Below are 22666 nucleotides of genomic sequence, written 5' to 3' on the forward strand. Positions count from 1 at the left end.
CGGTGGTCAGGCCCCCGCCTCGCGAGGGACAGATAACTCGTGCGCATGCCCAACCTCTCGCCAACACGTTCAAGCTTCTTTCCTTCCTGCGGGATTCTTTTCTTTCCGGCCTCGCCCAGGCTAGCTTTTCCCCGCCCCACCAACGCCCCCTTTTCAGGGATTTTTGCGGTGGGCGGGATACCCCAAGCGCGTTCCCAGGAGTGTGTACGCGCGCGTTCCCGGGAGATGAAAGAGGGAGGGCACTAAACACTGGGTGTGGAAGGTGACCAGGGGACCGCGGGTGACGGAAGGCGCCTGCGCTCTAGAGGCGGTGCGGCGAGGCTACGGGAATGGCGGAGGAGCGGGGCGGAAACGGCCCCAGAGGACTGGCGGCGCACGCGCATTGGGCCGCCGGCGCCCCGCCCACTTTGTCAGTTACCCCTCCTCCTCCTCCTCCACCACCCTCCCGGAAGTGCAGCCGCCCTCGCGCCCACCAGCGGCCACCCCCTGCGGCAAGCCCCGCCCCCATCGGCCCCGCCCCCCCGACTCTCCACCCCCTCCCTCCGGTGGTGGCGCCGGGTTGCAGCGCCGGTCGTGGCGGTTTCGTTGCCCGAAGCCGGGAGCGCGGAGTCGTCCCCGGGGAAGGCGGCCAGGCTATGATCGCGGGTCCCCGGCGGCCCGCTCCGGCCAAACAGAGTCTCTGTCTCAGCTGGTGCCTGCGCTCGAGCGGTCGTCTCAGCCCAATCCCGCGGCGCAGTTGGCGGCGGCGCCCCCGACGCGCCCCCTCCTCTGATGGCGGCAGAGATCCAGCCCAAGCCTCTGACCCGCAAGCCAATCCTGCTGCAGCGGGTCGAGGGCTCTCAGGAGGTGGTGAACATGGCCGTGATCGTGCCCAAGGAGGAGGGTGTCATCAGTGTCTCGGAGGACAGGTGAGAACCGCTGCCCCCTCGGCCGCGAGCAGGGGCGGGACGGGCCGGCGGTCCCCGAAGCCCGCTTCTGGGGCTGTGCCTCCACGTCGGCGCGAGGGCGAGAGCGCTTGCCCAAGTTTTTATTCTAATGCGCATCCTGCTGGTGCCGATGTCCAGCCGCGCAGTCGCCGCTGCTGCGTGGCTCCGAGACGCGGAGCCGGGACGGTGGCGTTCTGTTGGGGCTTGCTCGGGTGGCGTCCGCCGGGGCCAGGGTGGCCCTTGGACTAACGGTGCGCCGGCCACTGGACCTTGGTCCAGCCCTGAGGACAGTGGAGGGAGAGGGAGGCGCTGCCTGGCCCTGCAGGTGTGTGCGTGGGGAGGATGCTCAGAGCTCTGTAAGATAACTAAGGGGTTTTGAGAACTCTGGTACAGTTCTGAAGGCTCCAGACTGAGGAAAGCAAATGCCACTCCCTTCGCCCAGACATTCTCACCGAATCCAGATCTCCCAGACATCTTCCACTGAATTCAATAAATATTGCAAGTTGTGAAGAGTATCTGGGCTTGTGCCCAGAAGGAGAGCTGACTTCTCTCCTTTGCCCTATTTAAGCTCAAGGGGAAGCTCCTAGAACTTTTGGAGGGACCACTGCTGCAAATAGCTCTGGAGTTCCTTCCCTTTGCTTGCTTCCTTTCTTTTTTTTTTTTTGCCTAATTTTGCTTAATTTGCAGAAGTAGAGCCAGTTGTTCTGCCTGTAGTATTCTCCCATGTTTTTTAGACAGTGCTGTTTTTTTGTTTGTTTGAACTTAATGTCCTTTAATATGCAAAGATTATGCAGATGAAGCTCATTTCCAGAGGAATGAAGCTTAAATATAGTAGTAATAGTTTTGATCTGGAATTGTTGCTTTTATAGTTTCAACTCGTATTCTACAAAATGTCATATTGTAGAGGTGTATGACAAGGAGCTTTAGCCTTTAAATGGTAGATAGGTTTTCTTAATGTAAGTTAACATTGTACTGAGGTAAAACATATTTTTTCTTGGTGACTTGTAAAATTTCAGGCAAAGAAAGGCAAAGCAACAATGTGTTCATACCGTCTTTATAGTCATTTCAGTGCTTTGCATGCAGTGTGGTCTCAAAAAATGTGCCTGACAGGTCTATTCATATCATAGATTCTTCAGTATAATTAGGATGATTACATATTAATGTCATATTTTTCTCTACATCGTACTCCATAAGATGGCCAAATGGTGCCTGATTCACTTCCTATACAGATCCAAGGGAAAATATTGTAAACATACCCCAATGGCAAGCAGTCTGCTAAAAACAGAAGAAATTCATGTGCTGTAATGGAATATATGGATGTAGAAACCACTTGAAATTCACAGAGAAGGCTTAAGAGTGTTTAATTTTTCCACAGAGGCAAAATTCTACTGAAGAGGTTGCTTCTGGACCTAGAAATTCTTTGTCACAGAATTGTGTTTTTTTAAAAGAGAATATATCGATAGACGTCACTTTCCCTGTCTTTAACTACTGGAGATGAAACTGCTCATTCTAATTGCTGTAGGAAATTCATAAGTAAGTTTGTTGAATCAAGTAGGAGAGGGAGAAAGGTAATTAAAACCTAAGTGGCTTTAGTATTAGTTTTGGAACTTTCTACTTTGGAAGTAGAAGTTAGTTTTCCTAGTTTTCTTTTTTTTAAGTGTTCAAAGGGATCTTAGAGATTATTTGCTATAACACCTTCATTTTACGGTTGAGAAAATTTAAGCCAGAGCAATTACCTGCCCAAATTCATGTACCTGGTGGTGAAACCAAGCTTGGCTCCTGGTTTCTGATTTCCATCTCACTGTTTATACTAAAGGAAACAACTTCAGTTGGGGGTACATTTTAGAGTATTTGGAGACTCTGAAGTAGCATATATGAAAGAAAGTGAAGATGCGTTTCATTTGATTATGGGACAAAATGACTGCAGTGTTTAGCTATATATTAATTTTTACTCTCTCAGTTTACAATGTAAGTAATAGAAAATATTTTATAATGCAGTTAGTGTTAAAATAGTAAGTCTAGGATTTTTCTTGATGTATTTTCTTATTACTAAGGTCAACAAGTCTGTGTTTCTGTAGGTCGTATAGTCACATGTGACAAGAACTTTGTTAGAGCTCAGTTTCAATCATGGCTTCCATTAAAAGAGAACTGATCTCTATTCTTTCTTTTCAAAAGCTGGTGTCACTGTCACTTGACGTAATAGTAAAGATATGAAGATAGAATATTGGATTTTCATCAAAACCTACCAAGCCATTTCCATTTACCACTTCAGCTAGACTCTAGTAGTTTTCATTCCTGAACTGTAAGGTTCAACCACAAAATAATGTCCTAGTTCTGAATGACAGTGTTTCACAAGTCCTTTTGAAACCTTGGTTTTCCTTTTTGACTTCTGATTCCTAATAGCCTTTATGATATCTTTGAAAGCAACATTTTCTATCATTTTAAACAATGTTATTGGTGCTTGTTGTCCATTTATCTTCTCCATGAATTCCCTAAGGTGCTATGTGCGTCTTACTCATTGTAATATCTTAAGGTCTAGTGTGGTGGCCGGCACATAGTAGGCCCTCAATGGATATATATTGATGCCTGATCTTTTTGTTGTTCCTGAAAGCACATCTTAATTATTGTAGACATTTCACTGATATTTGTTGGAATGAATTTTATGAAAACCAATGGAAGTTTTGTGTGGACAGATGTTCGGAAAAGGATTGGACTGGATGGCCTTGAAAGATGCCTTAAGACACTTCCCTGGTGATCCAGTGGTTACGACTCCGAGCTTCCACTGTAGAGGGTACAGGTTTGACCTCTGACTGGGGAAGATCCCGCATGCCACACCTACCAGCCCAAAGTTTTTAAAAACATGAAGAAAAGGTGCCTTAAAATTTTGAAAGACCATGCATTGTTCATTCATTGTGTCAACAAACATTTAAATGCCTTTCCTGTGTTCCATGCACATATGCACACGTCATTGGTGAAAATGACAAGGTCCTTTCAAGGTGCTCATAGTTTAGTGGGGTGTTGGTGTGTGTGTGTAATTTTAGAAGAAAATAAAACCACAACCTCCAAGATTTAGTTCTGAAAAGAGAATTTTTACATGAGGAAGAATAGCTGGGTTCTACAGCCCTTCTTGTTCCTTAAATCGTACTTACTTTAAGGGATTCTTTTGTTTGGGCTGTAATACCACTTTCACCCTAAGGCTGCTGTCCATCATGGGTTGATAATATTTTAATCTTCAGGACCAAGAGTGGCTGAAAACCCTTATTTTCAGTTCATCTGAGCACAGTTAAAACAGCCTGCAACTTTACTTCATACCAAGGGAGAAAACATAAGGAAATTGAAGAAATGTAAAAATGGGATTTCCCTGGTGGTCTGGTGGTTGAGACTCGGCACTTTCACTGCCGTGGCCTGTGATCAGTCCCTGGTGGGGAACTCTCACAAGCTGTGGCCAAAAAAAAAAAAAAAAAAAAGGAAGAAGAGATAAAAACAATCTGACTTACAAGTATAGATTTCTGGTATCATAAAATAGAATTTGTTCTCAGAACTCACTGGCCTTATCTGAGCCTGTCTTTGCTTTGGTTGTAGCTAGATTCCATCTCCAAAGGATATGCCCAACTTGGGTCCACTGGGCTCCTCATTTGCTGCTTCTGCCTGGACTGTCTTTTCTGAGTGAATGTCATTTTAGCATGCTTTGCTTAGGAGTTTCCTCCCAGACATTTTGGCTGTATTTTGATCTAGACCACTCTCTAGCTTGCAGCTTACCAGGGTGTGTCCAGTGGAGCCTCTTCAGGTATTGAAAGCTAGAAGAGACTGCTCCAGGTGGTACCCAGCCTAGTCCAGACCTTTATCTTTGTAAGTTCTTTATATGCATATCTTCACACAAGTCAACAATCTTAGCATTCACACTGAGTTTCAGTAACTCTAGGTAGTTACTATTAAACAGTTATAGGAAATTGTTCCTTCACTAGGAGTGTATACCCATGCAATGGGTAAAAGTGGGTCAGGTTTTTATCCTATATAAAAGAGATGTGTTGAAGAGGGGATACCATCCAGTGGGGTTGTTGAAGAATCTCCTCTGCTTGTAATGGTTAGAGAAGAGACCAAGGAACCCTCTTCCAGATGGGTATTGCAGCATGAATAGGAGTTCATGTGAGAAAGCAAGGGTGTTGTAAGGGGCATTCTAGCTCGAGGGGGGAAGAAAAATCTCCCCGTGCATTGAGAAGCACTAGAATAGACTGGTTAAGAATGTAGTCAGGACTCAGTTGCTTGGTTGTGTCTGACTCTTTGTGACCTGATGGACTTGAACCTGCCAGGCTCCAGCAGGCAGCTTGAATTCAGAACTCAGCTCTGAGTGTCACACTTTGAGGAATCTGGAAAATTAGTGCCTCCAGAGGAATAATTATGATAGCAAACATTCTAGAAATGAGAAAAGAAGAGAAGCAAAAGGCAAGGGAGAAAAGGGAAAGATATACCCAAATGAATGCAGAGTTCCAGAGAAGAGCAAGAAGAGATTAGAAAGTCTTCTTTAGTGAACAATGCAAAGAAATAGAGGAAAACAATAGAAAGGGGAAGACTAGAGATGTCTTCAAGAAAATTGGATATATCAAGGAACATTTCATGCAAGGATGGGCACAATAAAGGACAGAAACAATAAGGACCGAACAGAAGCAGAAGATATTAAGAAGAGGTGGCAAGAATACACAGAAGAACTATTGAAAAAGGTCTTAATGACCTGGATAACTACAATAGTGTGGTCACTCACCTAGAGCCAGACATCTTGGAGTGTGAAGTCAAATGGGCCTTAGGAAGCATTACTATGACAAAACTAATGGAGGTGATGGAATTCCAGCTGAGCTATTTCAAATCCTAAAAGATGGTGCTGTGAAAGTACTGCACTCGATTTGTCAACAAACTTGGAACACTCAGCAGTGGCCACAGGACTGGAAAAGGTCATTTTTCATTCCAATCCCGAAGAAGGGCATTGCCAAACAATGTTCTAGCTGCCGCACAATTGTGCTCATTTCACAGGCTATCAAGGTAGTGCTCAAAATCCTTTAAGCTAGGCTTCAGCAGTATGTGAACTGAGAACTTCTGATGTCTAAGATGGATTTAGAAAAGGCAGAGGAACCAGAAACCAAATTGCTAATGGTTTAGAAACCAAATTGCTATGATCTATCCACTGGATCATAGAGAAGGCGGCAAGGGAATTCCAGAAAAACATCTACTTGTGCTTCACTGACTATGCTAAAGCCTTTGACAGTGTGGATCACAACAAGCTGTGGGAAATTCTTAAAGAGATGGGAATACCAGACCACATTACCTGTCTCCTGAGAAGCCTGTATTCAGATCAAGAAACAACAGAACTGGACATGAAGCAATGGACTGGTTCAAAATTGGGAAAGGAGTTCATCCAGGCTGTATTGACACCCTGCTTGTTTAACTTATACGGGGAGCACAACATGCAAAATGCCGGGCTGAATGAATCAGAAGCTGGAATCAAGACTGCCGGGAGAAATGCCAACAATCTCAGATATGCAGATGACACCACTCTAATGGCAGAAGGTATAGAAGAACTAAAGAGCTTCTGGACGAGGGTGAAAGAGGAGGGTGAAAATGCTTGTTTAAAACTCAGCATTCAAAAAACTAATATTATGGCATCCAGACCTTGGAAGGAAAGCTGTGACAAATCTAGACAGCATATTAAAAAGCAGAGATAGCACTTTGCCAGCAAAGGTCTGTCTAGTTAAAGCTGTGGTTTTTCTGGTAGTCAAGTTCATATGTGAGATTTGGACCATAAAGAAGGCTGAGCGCCAAATAATTGATGGTTTGAAACTGTGGTGCTGGAGAAGACTCTTGAGAGTCCCCTGGACAGCATGGAGATCAAACCAGTCAATCCTAAAGGAAATCAATCCTGAATATTCATTGGAAGGACTGCTGCTGAAGCTGAAGCTCCAATACTTTGGTCACCTGATGGGAAGAACTGATCATTGGAAAAGACCCTGATGCTGGGAAAGATTGAAGGCAGGAAGAGAAGGGGATGACAGAGGATGAGATGATTGGATGGCATCACTGATGCAATGGATATAAGTTTAAATAGGCTCCAGGAGTTTTGGTGATAGACAGGGAAGCCTGGGGTGCTGCAGTCCATGGGGTTGCAGAGAGCCAGACAAGGCTTAGAGACTGAACAACAACCACAAACATTCCTAAAACCTCTGAGTGACAGAATTTGAAACTCTTCTCTGGATAAAAAGGCCTGAGGGTGTGGTGGTAGGGTGTGATGGAGAAGGCTGTGGGGACAGGCCTGCAGGGGGTGAGGGTGATTGGGAGGGACAGTGGAGAACTGCCACCTTGTATGCCACTTGATTAAGGACCAGTTTAGGAACATCATTATCTGTGTTCTCTGTAAGCCCTAAGGGGTTAGGACCATATGGTGGGTAATAGGGAGTCATATTTGATCTCAGTAGACGGTCTGTCCTCCAGTGTCATCTTGTTCAGTCGCTCAGTTGTATCTGACTCTTTGTGACCCCATGGACTGCAGCGCGCCAGGCTTGTGTGTCCCTCCCTGTCACAGAGGAGATAGCCAATTTGTATATTATGTTCATTGAATGAATTGATGCCATGGCTGATCTATCAATTGCTTAGAATGGAATGGGCCTGAGGAGGTGGTGTGTTTCCTGAAGTAAAGATATGTAAGTTGAACCTGAGAGAAGCTGGAAAGAAAGTGAAATTGGTAGTCACTCAGTCTTGTCCAACTCTGCGAACCCATGGACTATATCTCACCAGGCTCCTCTGTCCACGGAATTCTCCAGATAAGAATACTGGAGTGGGTAGCCATTCCCTTTTCTTGGGGATCTTCTCGACCCAGGGACTGGACCCAGGTCTCCTGCATTGCAGGCAGCTTCTTTACCACCTGAGCCACCAGAGAGAAGGTTAGCAGCTTACTTTGGGACTGGCTAATGTTACAGCAAGGAATAGGAGTGGGAAGGGGCTGGAATGAGAGAGCTTTAGGATTTTAAAAAGTCTTTAAGGCCTTTTTCCCCCCAACTCTGAACTACTCTAAGAGGCCGTGAGTACTTGACTGTTTCTTCTTTATATTGGAGTATAGTTGGTTCACAATGTTGTGTTTCTGCTGTAGAGCAAAGTGATTCGTATACATATACATATGTCCTCTCCTTTTTAGATTCTCTTCCTAATGGGTCATTATTGAGTAGAGTTCCTTGTGCCATTAAACAGAGGCTTGACACACTCAAAAATAGAAAAAAGTTTCAGTTCAGTTCAGTGGCTCAGTCATGTCTGACTCTTTGTGACCCCGTGGACTGCAGCACGCCAGGCTTCGCTGTCCATCACCAACTCCCAGAGCTTGCTTAAACTCATGTCCATCGAGCTGGTGATGCCATCCAACCATCTCATCCTCTGTCGTCCCCTTCTCCTCCTGCCAGTAGCAGTAGGTTCTTATTAGTTATATGTTTTATATATAGTAATATGTATATATCAGTCCCAGTCTCCCAATTTATCCCTCCTCCCCTCCCCGCCTTAGTAGATAAGATTGTTATCTGCATCTGTGATTCTGATTTTAAGTAGGTTCATTTGTGACTGTTTCTTGAAAAGATAATGTTAAAATATCATTTGTAAATCCTCACACTATTGGCTCATACCATCGATTCTTTTCATTGTGAAATTGTACTGTCTTGGTCCTCTAGTTGAAACCGTTAGTTTCATTTAATACATTGGCTCAGTTAGTTGAGCTCATGGTATTTTATATACCATGCATTTTATAACACTTGAATTAAAATTTTTCAAATGCAAATCAACATTTTTCCCAATGTGCAAACATAGTTCTGAAAGTTGAGGACTTTCTGGAGTGAGGTCTCTGGAGTGAGGTCTCTAAAGTTGACAAAATTGGAAGCCATCTGAACTGTTTTTTAGTTTGACTAAAAAGGTCTGTCTCATCAAAGCTGTGGTTTTTCCAGTAGTCATGTGTGGATGTGAGAGTTGAGCTATAAAGAAAGCTGAGCGCCAAAGAATTGATGCTTTTGAACTGTGATGTTGGAGAAGATTCTTGAGACTCCCTTGGACTGCAAGGAGATCCAACCAGTCCATCCTAAAGGAAATCAGTCCTGAATATTCATTGGAAGGATTGATGTTGAAGCTGAAACTCCAATAGTTTGGTCACCTGATGCAAAGAACTGACTCATTTGAAAAGACCCTGATGCTGGGAAAGATTGAGGGCAGAAGGATAAGGGGACAACAGAGGATGAGATGGTTGGATGGCATCACCAACTCAATGGACATGAATTTGAGCAAGCTCCGGGAGTTGGTGATGGACAGTGTGGCCTGGTGTGCTGCAGTCCATGGGGTTGCAAAGAGTCGGACATGACTGAGTGACTGAATGGAAACTTCTTTTTGAGTATGTCAGGCCTCTGTTTAATGCCAGAAAATTAGTAAACTTTCAGCTATGCACCAGAGACTCATCACTTGCTGCTAGTAATTGCTGGTTTCAAGGTCCCCAAATGGGAATCTGCCCCATATGATTTTGAAAATGAGACCTTTACCCTGAATTCAGAGCATGTGGCAGTCTTCATGCCAGCAGATCTGTCTGGAAACAGGCTGCCTCTGGGTCTCTAAAGGTCAAAATACAGATTGACTTTTTTTAATATTTAAAAAATTTTAATTGGAGGATAATTACTTCACAGTGTTGTTGGTTTCTGCCATAGAACAACAGGGATCACCCTTAAGTTCACGTATTTCCCTTCCCTTGTGAGCCTCCCTCTCACCTCCCATTAGTTCAGTTCAATTCAGTCGCTCAGTCGTGTCCGACTCTTTGCGACACCAACTCCTGGAGTTCACTCAGACTCACGTCCATCGAGTCAGTGATGCCATCCAGCCATCTCATCCTCTGTCGTCCCCTTCTCCTCCTGCCCCCAGTCCCTCCCAGCATCAGAGTCTTTTCCAATGAGTCAGCTCTTCGCAGGAGGTGGCCAAAGTACTGGAGTTTCAGCTTCAGCATCATTTCTTCCAAAGAAATCCCAGGGCTCATCTCCTTCAGAATGGACTGGTTGGATCTCCTTGCAGTCCAAGGGACTCTCAAGAGTCTTCTCCAACACCACAGTTCAAAAGCATCAATTCTTCGGCGCTCAGCCTTCTTCACAGTCCACCTCTCACATCCATACATGACCACAGGAGAAACCATAGCCTTGACTAGCCGGACCTTTGTTGGCAAAGTAATGTCTCTGCTTTTGAACATGCTATCTAGGTTGGTCATAACTTTCCTTCCAAAGAGTAAGCGTCTTTTAATTTCAGGGCTGCAGTCACCATCTGCAGTGATTTTGGAGCCCCCAAAAATAAAGTCTGACACTGTTTCCCCATCTATTTCCCGTGAAGTGATGGGACCAGATGCCATGATCTTTGTTTTCTGAATGTTGAGCTTTAAGCCAACTTTTTCACTCTCCTCTTTGACTTTCATCAAGAGGCTTTTTAGTTCCTCTTCCCTTTCTGCCATAAGGGTGGTGTCATCTGCATATCTGAGGTTATTGATATTTCTCCTGGCAATCTTGATTCCAGATTGTGTTTCTTCCAGTCCAGCATTTCTCATGATGTACTCTGCATATAAGTTAAATAAGCAGGGTGATAATATACAGCCTTGACGTACTCCTTTTCCTATTTGGAACCAGTCTGTTGTTCCATGTCCAGTTCTAACTGTTGCTTCCTGACCTGTATACAGATTTCTCAGGAGGCAGGTCAGGTGGTCTGGTATGCCCATCTCTTTCAGAATTTCCCACAGTTTATTGTGATCCACACAGTCAAAGGCTTTGGCATAGTCAATAAAGCAGAAATAGATGTTTTTCTGGAACTCTCTTGCTTTTTCTATGATCCAGCGAATGTTGGCAGTTTGATCTCTGGTTCCTCTGCCTTTTCTAAAACCAGCTTGAACATCAGGAAGTTCACGGTTCACGTATTGCTGAAGCCTGGCTTGGAGAAGATCACTATGGGAAAGGTGCTCAAGGAGGTTCCCTAAGGAGGCTCAGCTTCCAGTGATTCCCGAACTCCTGACGATTCTGAATTTCCTACTTAATTTACACGATCAACGCAGATTCTATCCAGGGCCTAAAGATCTTAATCAGGGTACATTCATCTGGATATCGCAAGGTAAGGGGAGATGTTTTGAGAGACAGTTTGAGAGACAGTTCTGACTCCTAAAATGAAGCGTCTGGGATTGTGAGATCCTGGCCAGCTATCTTGTATTTCAAGTGTTACTAAACTTACTTTGAAACAAGAAAAATAGGCTTTAAAATATCATAGGGCAGTAGCAGTCAGATAAGACTTTGGAGAGTTGATCTTTTTCCAAGCAAACGAAATCAAAACTTTAAAAATGGAAAAACTGTTTTTTCCTTGCTCAGCATCTTCCCCTGGCTTAGATTTCACTGTGAATTTAGCTTTGAGAGGGAGAGATTTTTTGTTTGTTGTTGAAAGCCATTTTGATGTCATTAAAAAGTAACAGCTTTGGAGAAATTAAAACAGTACCATTTAGAAGTCAGTAAGTAAATTGTGATTTAAGACTATGTTAAGTATTGATCTACTGATACCTGGAACCCTAAACTGAAAAGTGAAAGTGTTAGCTGCTCAGTCGTGTCCAACTCTTTGTGACCCCATGGACCAGACAGCCCGCCAGGCTCCTCTGTCCATGTAATTCTCCAGACAAGAATACTGGAGTAGGCAGCCATTCCCTTCTCCAGGGGATCTTCCCGACCCAGGGATCCAACCCAGATCTCTTGCATTGCAGGCGGATTCTTTATGTTTGAGCCACCACTCTAAACTGAGTTATATGCAGAATTACTTACCTGAAAAGAAAATGTCCATCAAGCCAAACTTTTTTTTTATCAACTACAGTATCAGAATTTGATCTCTGATTCCTCTGCCTTTTCTTAATCCAGCTTGAACATCTAGAAGTTCTTGGTTCACATACTGTTGAAGTCTAGCTTGTAGCATTTTGAGTATTACTTTGACCAGAGATCAAATTGCCGCTATCCATTGGATCATAGAAAAAGCAAGAGAATTCCAGAAATACATCTACTAAAGCCTTTGACTGTGTGGGTCACAATAAACTATGGAAAATTCTTAAAAAGAGATGGGAATACCAGACCACCACCATACCTGCCTCCTGAGAAATCTGTATGCAGGTCAAGAAGCAACAGTTAGAACTGGACATGGAACAACAGACTGGTTCCAAATTGGGAAAGGAATACGTCAAGACTGTATATTGTCACCCTGCTTATTTAACTTATATGCAGAGTGCATCATGTGAAATGCCAGGCTGGATGAAGCATTAGAATCAAGATTGCTGGGAGAAATATCAGTAACCTCAGATATGCAGATGACACCACCCTAATAGCAGAAAGTGAAGAGGAATTGAAGAACCTCTTGATGAAAGTGAAAGAGGAGAGTGAAAAAGCTGGCTTAAAACTCAGCATTCGAAAAACGAAGGTCATGGTATCCAGTCTCATCACTTCATGGCAAATAGATGGGGAAACAATGGAAACAGTGACAGACTTTATTTTCTTGGGCTCCAAAATCACTGCAGATGGTGACTACAGTCATGAAATTAAAAGATGCTTGCTCCTTAGAAGAAAAGCTATGACCAACCTAGGCAACATATTAAGAAGCAGAGATGTTACTTTGCCGACAAAGGTCTGTCTAGTCAAAGCTATGGTTTTTCTGGTAGTCATGTATGGATGTGAGAATTGGACTATAAAGAAAGCTGAGCACCAAAAAATTGATGCTTTTGAACTGTGGTGTGGGGAAGACTCTTGAGAATCCCTTGGCTAGCAAGGAGATCAAACCAGTACATCCTAAAGGAGATCAGTCCTGAATATTCATTGCAAGGACTGATGCTGAAGCTGAAACTCCAATCCTTAGGCCACCTGATGCAAAGAACTGACTCCTTGGAAAAGACCCTGATGCTGGGAAAGATTGAAGGCGAGAGGAGAAGGGGTCGACAGAGGATGAGATGGTTGGATGGCATCATCGACTCGGTGGACATGAGTTTGAGTAAGCTCTGGGAGTTGGTAATGGACAGGGAAGCCAGGCGTGCTGCAGTCCATGGGGTCACAAAGAGTTGGACATGACTGAGGGACTGAACTGAACTGAAAAATTGTTTCAGAGGTGTAAGCAACAAATAAGGCCAAAAAGGAAAACAGAGTCCTCTACTTGTCTCTTGCCAGGGAGTGCTCTTTGTGCTCTCATGTGTCTTTAATTTAAGGAATCTTGGAAAAGAACTGAGACTGGGAGTCTGATCCCCGCTGAACCCTGCATTGACCTTGGGCACCTGGCATTTCAACACTGTAAACATTAGTTCTCCTTCTAGCAAAGGAGAGTGCAGCCTGGCTGTGAGTATGGCACTGTGATGACCCCACATCGGGATGAGACAAATGTAAAGTCTCCACACCTCCATGATCCTAAAACCTGGAGCCGGAGAAAGTGTTCAGAGGGGGCAGGCTTGCCACGGGCTTTATGAGATGGTGTAAAATGATGCTTTCCGGAGTCTTTGGCTGGTAGCCGTCCTTTATTCCTGGATGAAATATTAAAGAGGCGTCTGTTTTGTATCGATGCCTAATACCTAGTTGAACTGGATTCTCTACATTCTTATTTCCAGATGAATCCTTCAGTTTGAAATATCAGTACTAAATAGTTTAATCCTTCAGTTTGAAATATCAGTACTAAACAGTTTAGCTCTGAGTGGTTTTCTGGGCCCTAAGTCAGGTCCTGAATTGCCTAGAGTAATGCTTTTGAAACTTTTTGGACCATAAATCATAGCAAGAAGTATATTTGCATTTGCTACTGGAGATTCATAGACAGGGACATATAACACACATGTATAACCAGGACAAAAATTTGGTTAAATGGTATCCTTTCATTGTGACATGCACACTGATATTTTGTTTTGTCGGAGCCGTCATAAAATCCTAGTTGTGACTCATGCAGATGATTTCATGACTCAGAATAGGTTGAAAACACAGTTTTTTTTTTTCTTTAAACTGTTTATTTTGTGTTGGGGTATAGCTGATTTGTGATAGTTTGAGGTGAACAGTGAAGGGATTCAGCTATAGATATACATGTATCCATTCTTCCCCAGGCTCCTCTCCCATCTGGGCAGCCACATAAAATTGAGAAACTGTTGGACGTTTTGTACACTCTTTGTCTGTATGTAGTTTTGGTTTTCTAGGAAATGGAAATACATTGGAGTTCAACTCAGGGACGTTTACCCACCAGCCTACCTCACCCCTGACGTGTCTTGCTTTTCTGAATTTCCGTAGATTAGAGAATTGACCTTGTCTCTTTGGAAGCCTCCGGGTCAAGAGATAACTAACTAAGCCCTTTCAGCTGAAAGCCAGAGAGAGTTCAGAAGAAACCAGGAGTACAGCAAATTGAACAGCTGTTGAAGTAGCTGTGTTTTGGCTTCCTGTGATGTGTTCATTTATTACTGAGTTAGACTCAGAAATGATACATCTCATCTAAGTTATGAAAGTCAGTACTAACCTCTCTATATGACTGACTGCTTTTCTTTTTAGCTGGGTGGATGTACCTGTGATATGGAGCTATTGGGGGATTTTATGTGTTGTCTATTGGTTATTAAATTTTTAATCTTTTCCTCAGTTTCTAAGGATCAGCTTATATTTTAAGTAATTACTATAATTACTTAATCCTCTGAAGGGTGTTTATATTTTAAATAAACATAATATAACCATAATAAAGAATAATCGCTCATATATCTCTCAGAACAGACTATGTCGTATGTATTTCCCTCTAGCAGTTTTCCTAATGTAACTTTCAAAAATAGGACTGTAATCATACACTTTTCTGTTCTTGTCCCCTACTTAAAATTGTGCCACCAGGTCCCTAGTCTTTAATCATTTTAAGTGGCTGTATATCTTTCCTTCAGTATTCACCCATATTTATTGAATGCTTGTACTATATGAATTTGCTCCTGGAACTCACCATGAACAAGACATCCTACTTTTGAGGTACTGATTACTAGGGGACAGCATTGACGATTATCCAGCACCGACTGTTGGCTGTTTGTTTTCAGCTTTTTTAAATGTTATGATGAACCTTGTTGTGTGTGGAGCTGTTTTTCCTTCCAGATTTTAGGTGATTTCTTTGGGAATAATTGTAAGAAGATTGCCATATTGCTTTCTGAAAGGCTTGTGCCACTTTATAATATTTTCAGTGACACAGGAAGTATTCGTTTTCCAAATCTGAACAGCCACTGGTATTATTATTTAAAATTTTGGGGGAAGGAGGTTAAATTGGGAGATTGGGATGGACATATGCACATTGCTATATATGTAATAGATAACTAATAAGAACCCACTGTACAACCCAGGGAATTCTATTCAATACTCAATAATGACTTACATGCGAAAAGAATCTAAAAGAGTGAATATATGTCTATGTGTAACCGATTCACCTTGCTGTACACCTGAAACGAACACAACATTGTAAATCAGCTGTACTCCAATAAAAAATAAAAAATTTCTTCACAATTTACTTAATAAATTATGGCACTTCATTGATGTTTAATTTGCGTATTTGGAATGATTTATGAATATTTTTCTGTTTGCTTGTTTACTTGTTAATTTTTCCTTTTGTGAATTGTCTGTTCCTGACCTCTGTTTCTCCTGGTTCTCCTGAACAATTGTTTTGTTTTTTGTATGTATAGATATATTTTATAAATATAGTAAGAATACTAACCATATCTCTTTTATATATCCAGATATGTCTTATACTGTCCTGTTAGCCTTTTTATTTTTTATATAGAAAATGTTCACTCTTATTTAACTATCTATCCTTTTCTTAAATTGAAATTTCTTCCATCATTCCTAATTTTTTACCCAGAGATTCATTGAATATTCATTTGTCTTTCATCCTAGTCATAATTTGGTGAAAATATAACTTTTGATGTGTTTCTTCTTTTGTATGTTTCATCCGCATGGCTTATTTATTTTACCACTAGAGATTTGTATCTCTTAATCTCCTTCACCTATTCCACCCTCCCCATTCCCTTACACTTTTAATTATTGTAGCTAATGAGTTGTTCTTGCCTCTTTGCCATTATGTATCTGTAATAATAGCTGGACTTTCTTTAGCCTGGTCTGCGAGTTAATGGGAAAAGCATCATTTGGCTCTTTCCCAAACTTCAGGATTTCAGAGTCTCTTTCTGCATCTGTGAATTGAGAACAATGATTCCTCTGAGGATTGTTGGGAGGTTTACATGAGATGACATTCCTGTAGCACCTGGCATTGTACCTGGAGCATGGCTGGTGCTCAGTACAAGTTGGTTTTATTTTTTATGTATGGTACCACCATGCCTGTTGTCATGGTTTCATTAAGGCTTGACTATTTTAAGAATCGCCTTGGATACACAGAAGTGGGGCTGTGGAATTTTTGGTGGTTTGCTTTCTTATGGTTGAGTCCCTTTGTCTTTTCTCTAGATGTATCAAGGTGGGTTACTCTGTCATCTTTTTACTGCCACTTCCCAAGCTTGTCCTCCCTGAAAGTCAGGGGTCAGGGGAGGTGTGTGGCTGGTGGGTGGCGGTCCTGTGTTCTCTTTTGCAAACTTTTCTCTCTCTCCATTTGCCATCTTGTTCTGAAACGGTGTGTTCACTGCCCCCGTTGGCCTCCTGGGGGGCAAGGGCAGTGTATCCTGGGTCTTCCATGGGGAGTATTGGGTTGGCCAAAAACTTTGTTTGGGCTTCTCCGTAGATGGCGCGGAAAAACCCAAATGAACTTTTTTGGCCAACCCAGTATATTGAGGTGGTGGTTTAGTCTCCCCGTCGTGTCCAACTTTTTTGCAACCCCATAGACTGACTGTGGCTGGCCAGGTTTCCTCTATCCATGGGATTTTCAAGGCAAGAATACTGGAGTGGTTTGCCATTGCCATTTCCTCCTCCAGGGATTTCCCCAACCCAGGGATCATACCTGCATCTCCTGCATTGGCAGGTGGATACTTTACCAACTAAGCCACCCAGGAAGCCCGATATATTGCAGTAGGGATGAAATTTTAACTACCCTCAGTTTAGCTGTCCTCCACCGGAAGACTGGACATTATAAATTGGCAACTAGTGGGCTGAGGTCCACCCTCAAACAGATTTTGTCTGTATATGCTATGCTTTTAGAAGTTTGAATTGGTAGCCAAGTTTTAAAAATCTGGATTTCACATACAAGTCCAGCTTGTTGGCTTCTCTTGACAAATGAGAAGATACAGCCGGAAGTCCCCCTCCTGTAAATCCCTGCTCTGCCCACTTGGCCCTGAGAGGCCATGCCCACGCTACCCCTGCTGCCTGCTGCCAGGAAAACAGTGCATGGTAACCGGAGAGCTTTCTTGGCTTCCTCTGAGCCTGAAAGGTATACTTCCCCTTTTATGGAGTCAGTGCTTAGAGGTTTTCTTTTCTTTTTTTTTGGTATTTAGAAGAAAGAGGAGAAATTGAAAGATAACCAAAATGCCTATATTTCTAAAAAATTAGGTGGGGGTGGAGGGAGATAATTAAGACACCTTTATAAGAGAACCTGATGTTGCACACAGTAAATAAATGCATAAATAAAGAGAAGTATTGGGAAATTAGGTGTGGCAACCTATCCCTTTCTAGATGCCTTGTAACAGTGTTTGGGGCTGGGAACCCAAGTCCCAGAAGCCTGGGTTTGACTCAGTAAGCTTAATTAAACTTTATTTTTGGGCTTCCCTGCTGGCTCAGTGGTAAAGAATCCACCTGCCAATGCAGGAAGCACAAGTTCGAACCCTGTTCCAGGAACATCTCACATGCCAGGAAGCAGCTAAGGCCGTCAGCCACAGCTGTTGAGCCTGTGCTCTAGAGCCCAGGAGCTGCTGCTCCTGAAGCCCATCTCTGTGGGCATTTCTGCTTTAGCGACTGAAAATTTTTCTCTTGTAGAACTGCTCTAGGGATTAGCAATGCTCCCTGGGCCGCCTCCTGCTCTCCTGACAGCTGCGTTCCCTCAGCTCATTCTAAATGTAAACATACTCACAGGCATTGACATTTTTCTGATTACCTTACATTCTGGGATGCTTATCACTGTGTTTCTCAAGGCCTCCAGCTCAGGACTTAGAATGTGGTAGGCAAAACTGGGGCAATAGAGGCTTGTGTTGTGTGTTACTTTACAGTGAGGCCTCCCCCAGTTTATAGGTGGTGGTTTACTCAGTAAGTCGTGTCCGACTCTTGCGACCCCATAGACTGGAGCCCACCAGGCTCCTCTGTCCATGGGATTTCCCAGGCAAGAATACTGGAATGGTTTGCCATTTGCTTCTCCAGAGGATCTTCCTGACCCAGGGATTGAACCCGTGTTTCCTGTATCTTCTGCATTGCAGGCAGATCCTTCACCTGCTGAGTCATCAGGGAAATCCCTGGTTTATAGGGGTCACTCTGAAACTAGCTGTCAGATAGCACTAGGTGGGTAAAGAACCTGCCTGCCAATGCAGGAGAAGTAAGAGATGTGGGTTCGATTCTTGGGTTGGGAAGATCCCCTGGAGGAAGAAATGGCCACCCACTCCCACTCCAGTATTCTTGCTTGGAGAATCCCATGGACTGAGGAGTCTGGTGGGCTATGGTCCATAGGGTCGCACAGAGTCGGACATGACTGAAGTGACTTAGCACACACGCACGCAAATGGTGGAGTGTCTTAGGTTTTTTTTGGTACTGTGAACAGAAATCAACCTGGCAGGAAGCTCAGGTATCTTGCAGAATCCAAGGACGGGGATGGATTCAGGCCGTAGGAAGGGAACTAAAGACTGGAACCTCGCTGCTGCTCATGGGTTTGTTTGTATCTGCTTCATTCTTTTCTCTTGCTCACACTGGCTTCCTGTGTTTCTTACTTAGTCCACATGGCTGTCAGCTGCTCCCGAGTTTTACATGTTATAGTCTAGATGAGCAGAGAGAGATGATGTCAGGCTCCCAGTCCCAGTTGCAGAATTCCTGGGGAAGGGACTTACTGGTCCCCAGCCAGGTCATCTGTCCATTCTAGGGGAGCACTGCTGCAGGAATGTAATCACTGCTGCAGCCTGGGGATGGGGAGTGGAGGGCAGGTCTCATCAAAGAGGGGCTTCCCAGGTGACTCTGGTAAAGAAACCGCCTGCCAATGCCCTAGCTGCGTGTTTGATCCCTGGGTCCTGAAGCTCCCCTGGAGTAGGAAATGGCAACCCATTCCAGTATTCACGTTTGGAAAATTCCAAAGGAAGTCTGGTGGGCTATAGTCCATAGGGTCGCAAAGAATCGGACAAGATTAAGCACGCACATGCACTCTCAGCAAGAGATGTAAGGTCAGCAATCCAGCATGTGCCCACCGCTTGGGTGGGGCAGGGCGGGGTGGGGTTGTTGTCCTGGTAGCCGCAGAATGGTGAACTCAGACTCTTGCTTTTCTCGTGATTTTCACTACCCTCTTTTCCTTGAGGTCTGCTCATGTATATAGCCCTTGACACGTTCAGGTAGACATTTCTCCTCACTGCTTCGTTGGCTGATTTGACATGTTGACTGCTGCTTTCCTCTAGTGAATATAAAGTGAGGGCTGGGTAGACATTTCACAACTAGTGCTGAGCACAAAGCTATTGTTATTTGAGAAATTTCAGCACTGATAAGTGGACCCCATGTGGTGACCATATTTCTAAACTCCAAAACACATGGTAATGTAAAAGATTTTTTTTCCTGATGGATGAGTATAGATAGATGGATGAATATATATGGATGGACCGATGAATATGTATCGATAGATCAATGAATATATATATATGTAGATAGATAAACAATATATTTTGTTACACATTTAGCTAACTGAAATTCAAAAATGACTTGAAACTAGACTGCTGAGCACATAAGGACACTGTCTTTATCCTATTTCAGGGAGGAGGCTGAAAAAACTCCAGGATATTAATGGTAATGAATAACAGTTAACATTTACTGAGTACCTGCCGTGTGCCAGACTCTGTGTTAAGCCCTCTCTCTGCCTTTTCTTATCTAACCCTCCAAATGATTTTAAGAAGCTAGTATTTTACTCTTATTTGAAAGACAGGGATCAGATGCAGCCAAGAAGCAGCAGAATGGGGATGTGCATGCCCCTGGTTCCTTGGACCCCACAGCCCTTTCGTTCATCCTCCCTGTGCTACATGAGCCCTCAGAGGTGTAGAGGGACCAGTGAGGAGCCTCCACGGACATCACAGCAGGCTGAACTTGGTTTTTCAGAGGAAAGCTAGCAAATCAGCTAACCAGTCAACAAGCGACAATGCAAATTAAGTGAAAAAAAAAAAAAGAGCAGACATCCTTTTTGCATCTGTGCAATGCCTTCTTCATCTGCTCTAAGTATGGGTATTACAAAACTGTAGATATAACTATGAATGATATCAGGAAGAGCTATGCATTTCCTGATGGACAACAGGGTCTGTGAATGATGAGGGCCTTTTGGGCTCCGTGGGTGTGTTTATAGGCTGATCCTTCTCACATAACTGGACCTCTGGAGATAGGTGGTCCTTGTCGCTCTTTGTCCTGCCATCTCCAGCATGTGGCTTTCATCCCTATGGTTGCCCCATGATTGAAGATGGTTCTTTGGCTTTCAGTGTCACATGTGGTCATAAATCCATCACAAGGCCACCTAGCTACAGGGGAGGATGGTGCATTTATTTATTCATTGATTGATTTTTAACACTTTTTTTTTTTTTCTTTTTGGTCATGCCACATGGCATGCAGAATTTTAGCTCCCTGACCAGGGATTGAACCTGCACCCTTTGCATTGGAAGTGCAGAGTTAACCACTGGACCACCAGGGAAGTACCAACACTAACAAATTTGGATACTGGGAAGACAGATAACTAGTGTGATCTCAAATGAGACCATTGTCTAGGTGAACTGCGCTGTACTCTTTGAACCAGTGTTGACTTTAAGCTTGGGAATAGCCTTGTCCCCATGTGGGGTCCATTTGAATTTTGTAGCCTGTTCAACTGGTGACAGCTTCTCCTCCTCCTCCCAGCCCTGCCCCTTCTGCTTAAAGCACTGCAGGACTGCCTTTGCTGCTTGGAACGGCTTCCCAGACTGGCCAAATGCTGGAATCTAAATCCTAGTATCAGGATTAGAAATCTGTGGTTTCTTAAAATCATGGATATAGGCCAGGGACTTTTAGGCTTTATTGTTGTTGTTTAGTTGCTAAAGGTATTTAACTGGTCATGGACCACCCTCATGTTCATCAATTATTCTGGCAAACAGAAAGACTATCAGGAAGTTTCCCCAATTCTTGTAGGCCTTTTAGAACCACCTGAACTCATTCATTTGCTCTTCTCATTTAGAATCAGATATTGAACTGCTGGAAGAATTTGTAATTGTCCAACCAGTGGGTGCTCTCTCACATAAACAGCTGTAGTGTGGTTTCTACCAATATGTTTTTTAAAATTTATTTTATATTGGAATATAGTAGACTTTATTTTTTTGGGCTCCAAAATCACTGCAGATGGTGACTGCAGCCATGAAATTAAAAGACACTTACTCCTTGGAAGGAAAGTTATGACCAACCTAGATAGCATATTCAAAAGCAGAGACATTACTTTGCCAACAAAGGTCCGGCTAGTCAAGGCTATGGTTTTTCCTGTGGTCATGTATGGATGTGAGAGTTAGACTGTGAAGAAGGCTGAGTGCCAAAGAATTGATGCTTTTGAACTGTGGTGTTGGAGAAGACTCTTGAGAGTCCCTTGAACTTCAAGGAGATCCAACCAGTCCGTTCTGAAGGAGATCAGCCCTGGGATTTCTTTGGAAGGAATGATGCTAAAGCTGAAACTCCAGTACTTTGGCCACCTCATGCGAAGAGTTAACTCATTGGAAAAGACTCTGATACTGGGAGGGATTGGGGACAGGAGGAGAAGGGGATGACAGATGATGAGATGGCTGGATGGCATCACTGACTCGATGGACGTGAGTCTGAGTGAATTCCGGGAGTTGGTGATGGACAGGGAGGCCTGGCGTGCTGGGATTCATGGGGTCGCAAAGAGTCGGACACGACTGAGCAACTGAACTGGACTGAACTGATAGTAGATTTCCAATCTTGTGTCAGTTTAGGTATATAGCAAAGTGACTTGTTATGCATATACATGCATCTATTCTTTTTCAGATTCTTTTCCCATATAGGTTATTACAGAGTACTGAGTAGAGTTCTCTGTGCTATATTTGTTGATTATTTATTTTATATATAGTGCTGTGTGTTTGTTAGTCCCAGCCCCCTAATTTATTCCTCCTCTCCTTCCTCCAGCTTCCAAGATGACTTTTTTTTCCCTCTTGTTACTCTGAGTTTGTTCTTGTCTTTAATTCTAGCATAAATTGAGGCAATTCTCTTCAAACTATAAATCAAAAGCACAGGCAGAGACAAGAGAAGGCAATGTTGGATGGTAAAGAAAGCCAGATAGATCGGCCTGAATTGAATCCCAGCTCCTCCACTTACTAGCTGTATGACTCATCTCATCGAGGTTAAAATCATTTTTAAAATGTGTTGGTGTGGGGCTTCCCTGGTGGCTCAGTGGTGAGGAATCCACCTGCCAATGCAGGAGATGCAGGTTCGATCCCTGATCCAAGAATATTCCACATGCCATGGAGCAACCAAGCCTGTGTGCCACAACCATTGAGCCTGTGCTCTAGAACCCAGGAGCCACAACTGCTGAAGCCAGTGCGCCCTAGAGCCCTTGCTCCGAAACAAGAAAAACCACAATGA

General features: G+C 43.5%; 1 protein-coding gene across 3 annotated transcripts in view; it reads left to right on the plus strand.

Moving 5' to 3' along the window:
* The first annotated feature begins 544 nt into the window (after positions 1–544).
* WDFY2 (WD repeat and FYVE domain containing 2) overlaps positions 545–22666 on the plus strand; it is a 192101-nt gene continuing 169979 nt past the window's right edge. For 2 of the 3 annotated variants that reach the window (NR_198888.1, NM_001435020.1), the window contains exon 1: positions 545–908. Coding sequence is in view for 1 of the 3 variants with exons in the window: in NM_001435020.1 (NP_001421949.1) it covers positions 772–908 (137 nt within the window). In the remaining 2 variants the exon portion in view is untranslated. The remainder of the gene's footprint in view (positions 909–22666) is intronic. The other variant, XM_010810713.4, reaches the window with a different exon arrangement.

This window comes from Bos taurus, chromosome 12 (genome assembly GCF_002263795.3).
Source record: "Bos taurus isolate L1 Dominette 01449 registration number 42190680 breed Hereford chromosome 12, ARS-UCD2.0, whole genome shotgun sequence".
In the NCBI taxonomy this organism is placed as follows: domain Eukaryota; kingdom Metazoa; phylum Chordata; class Mammalia; order Artiodactyla; family Bovidae; genus Bos; species Bos taurus.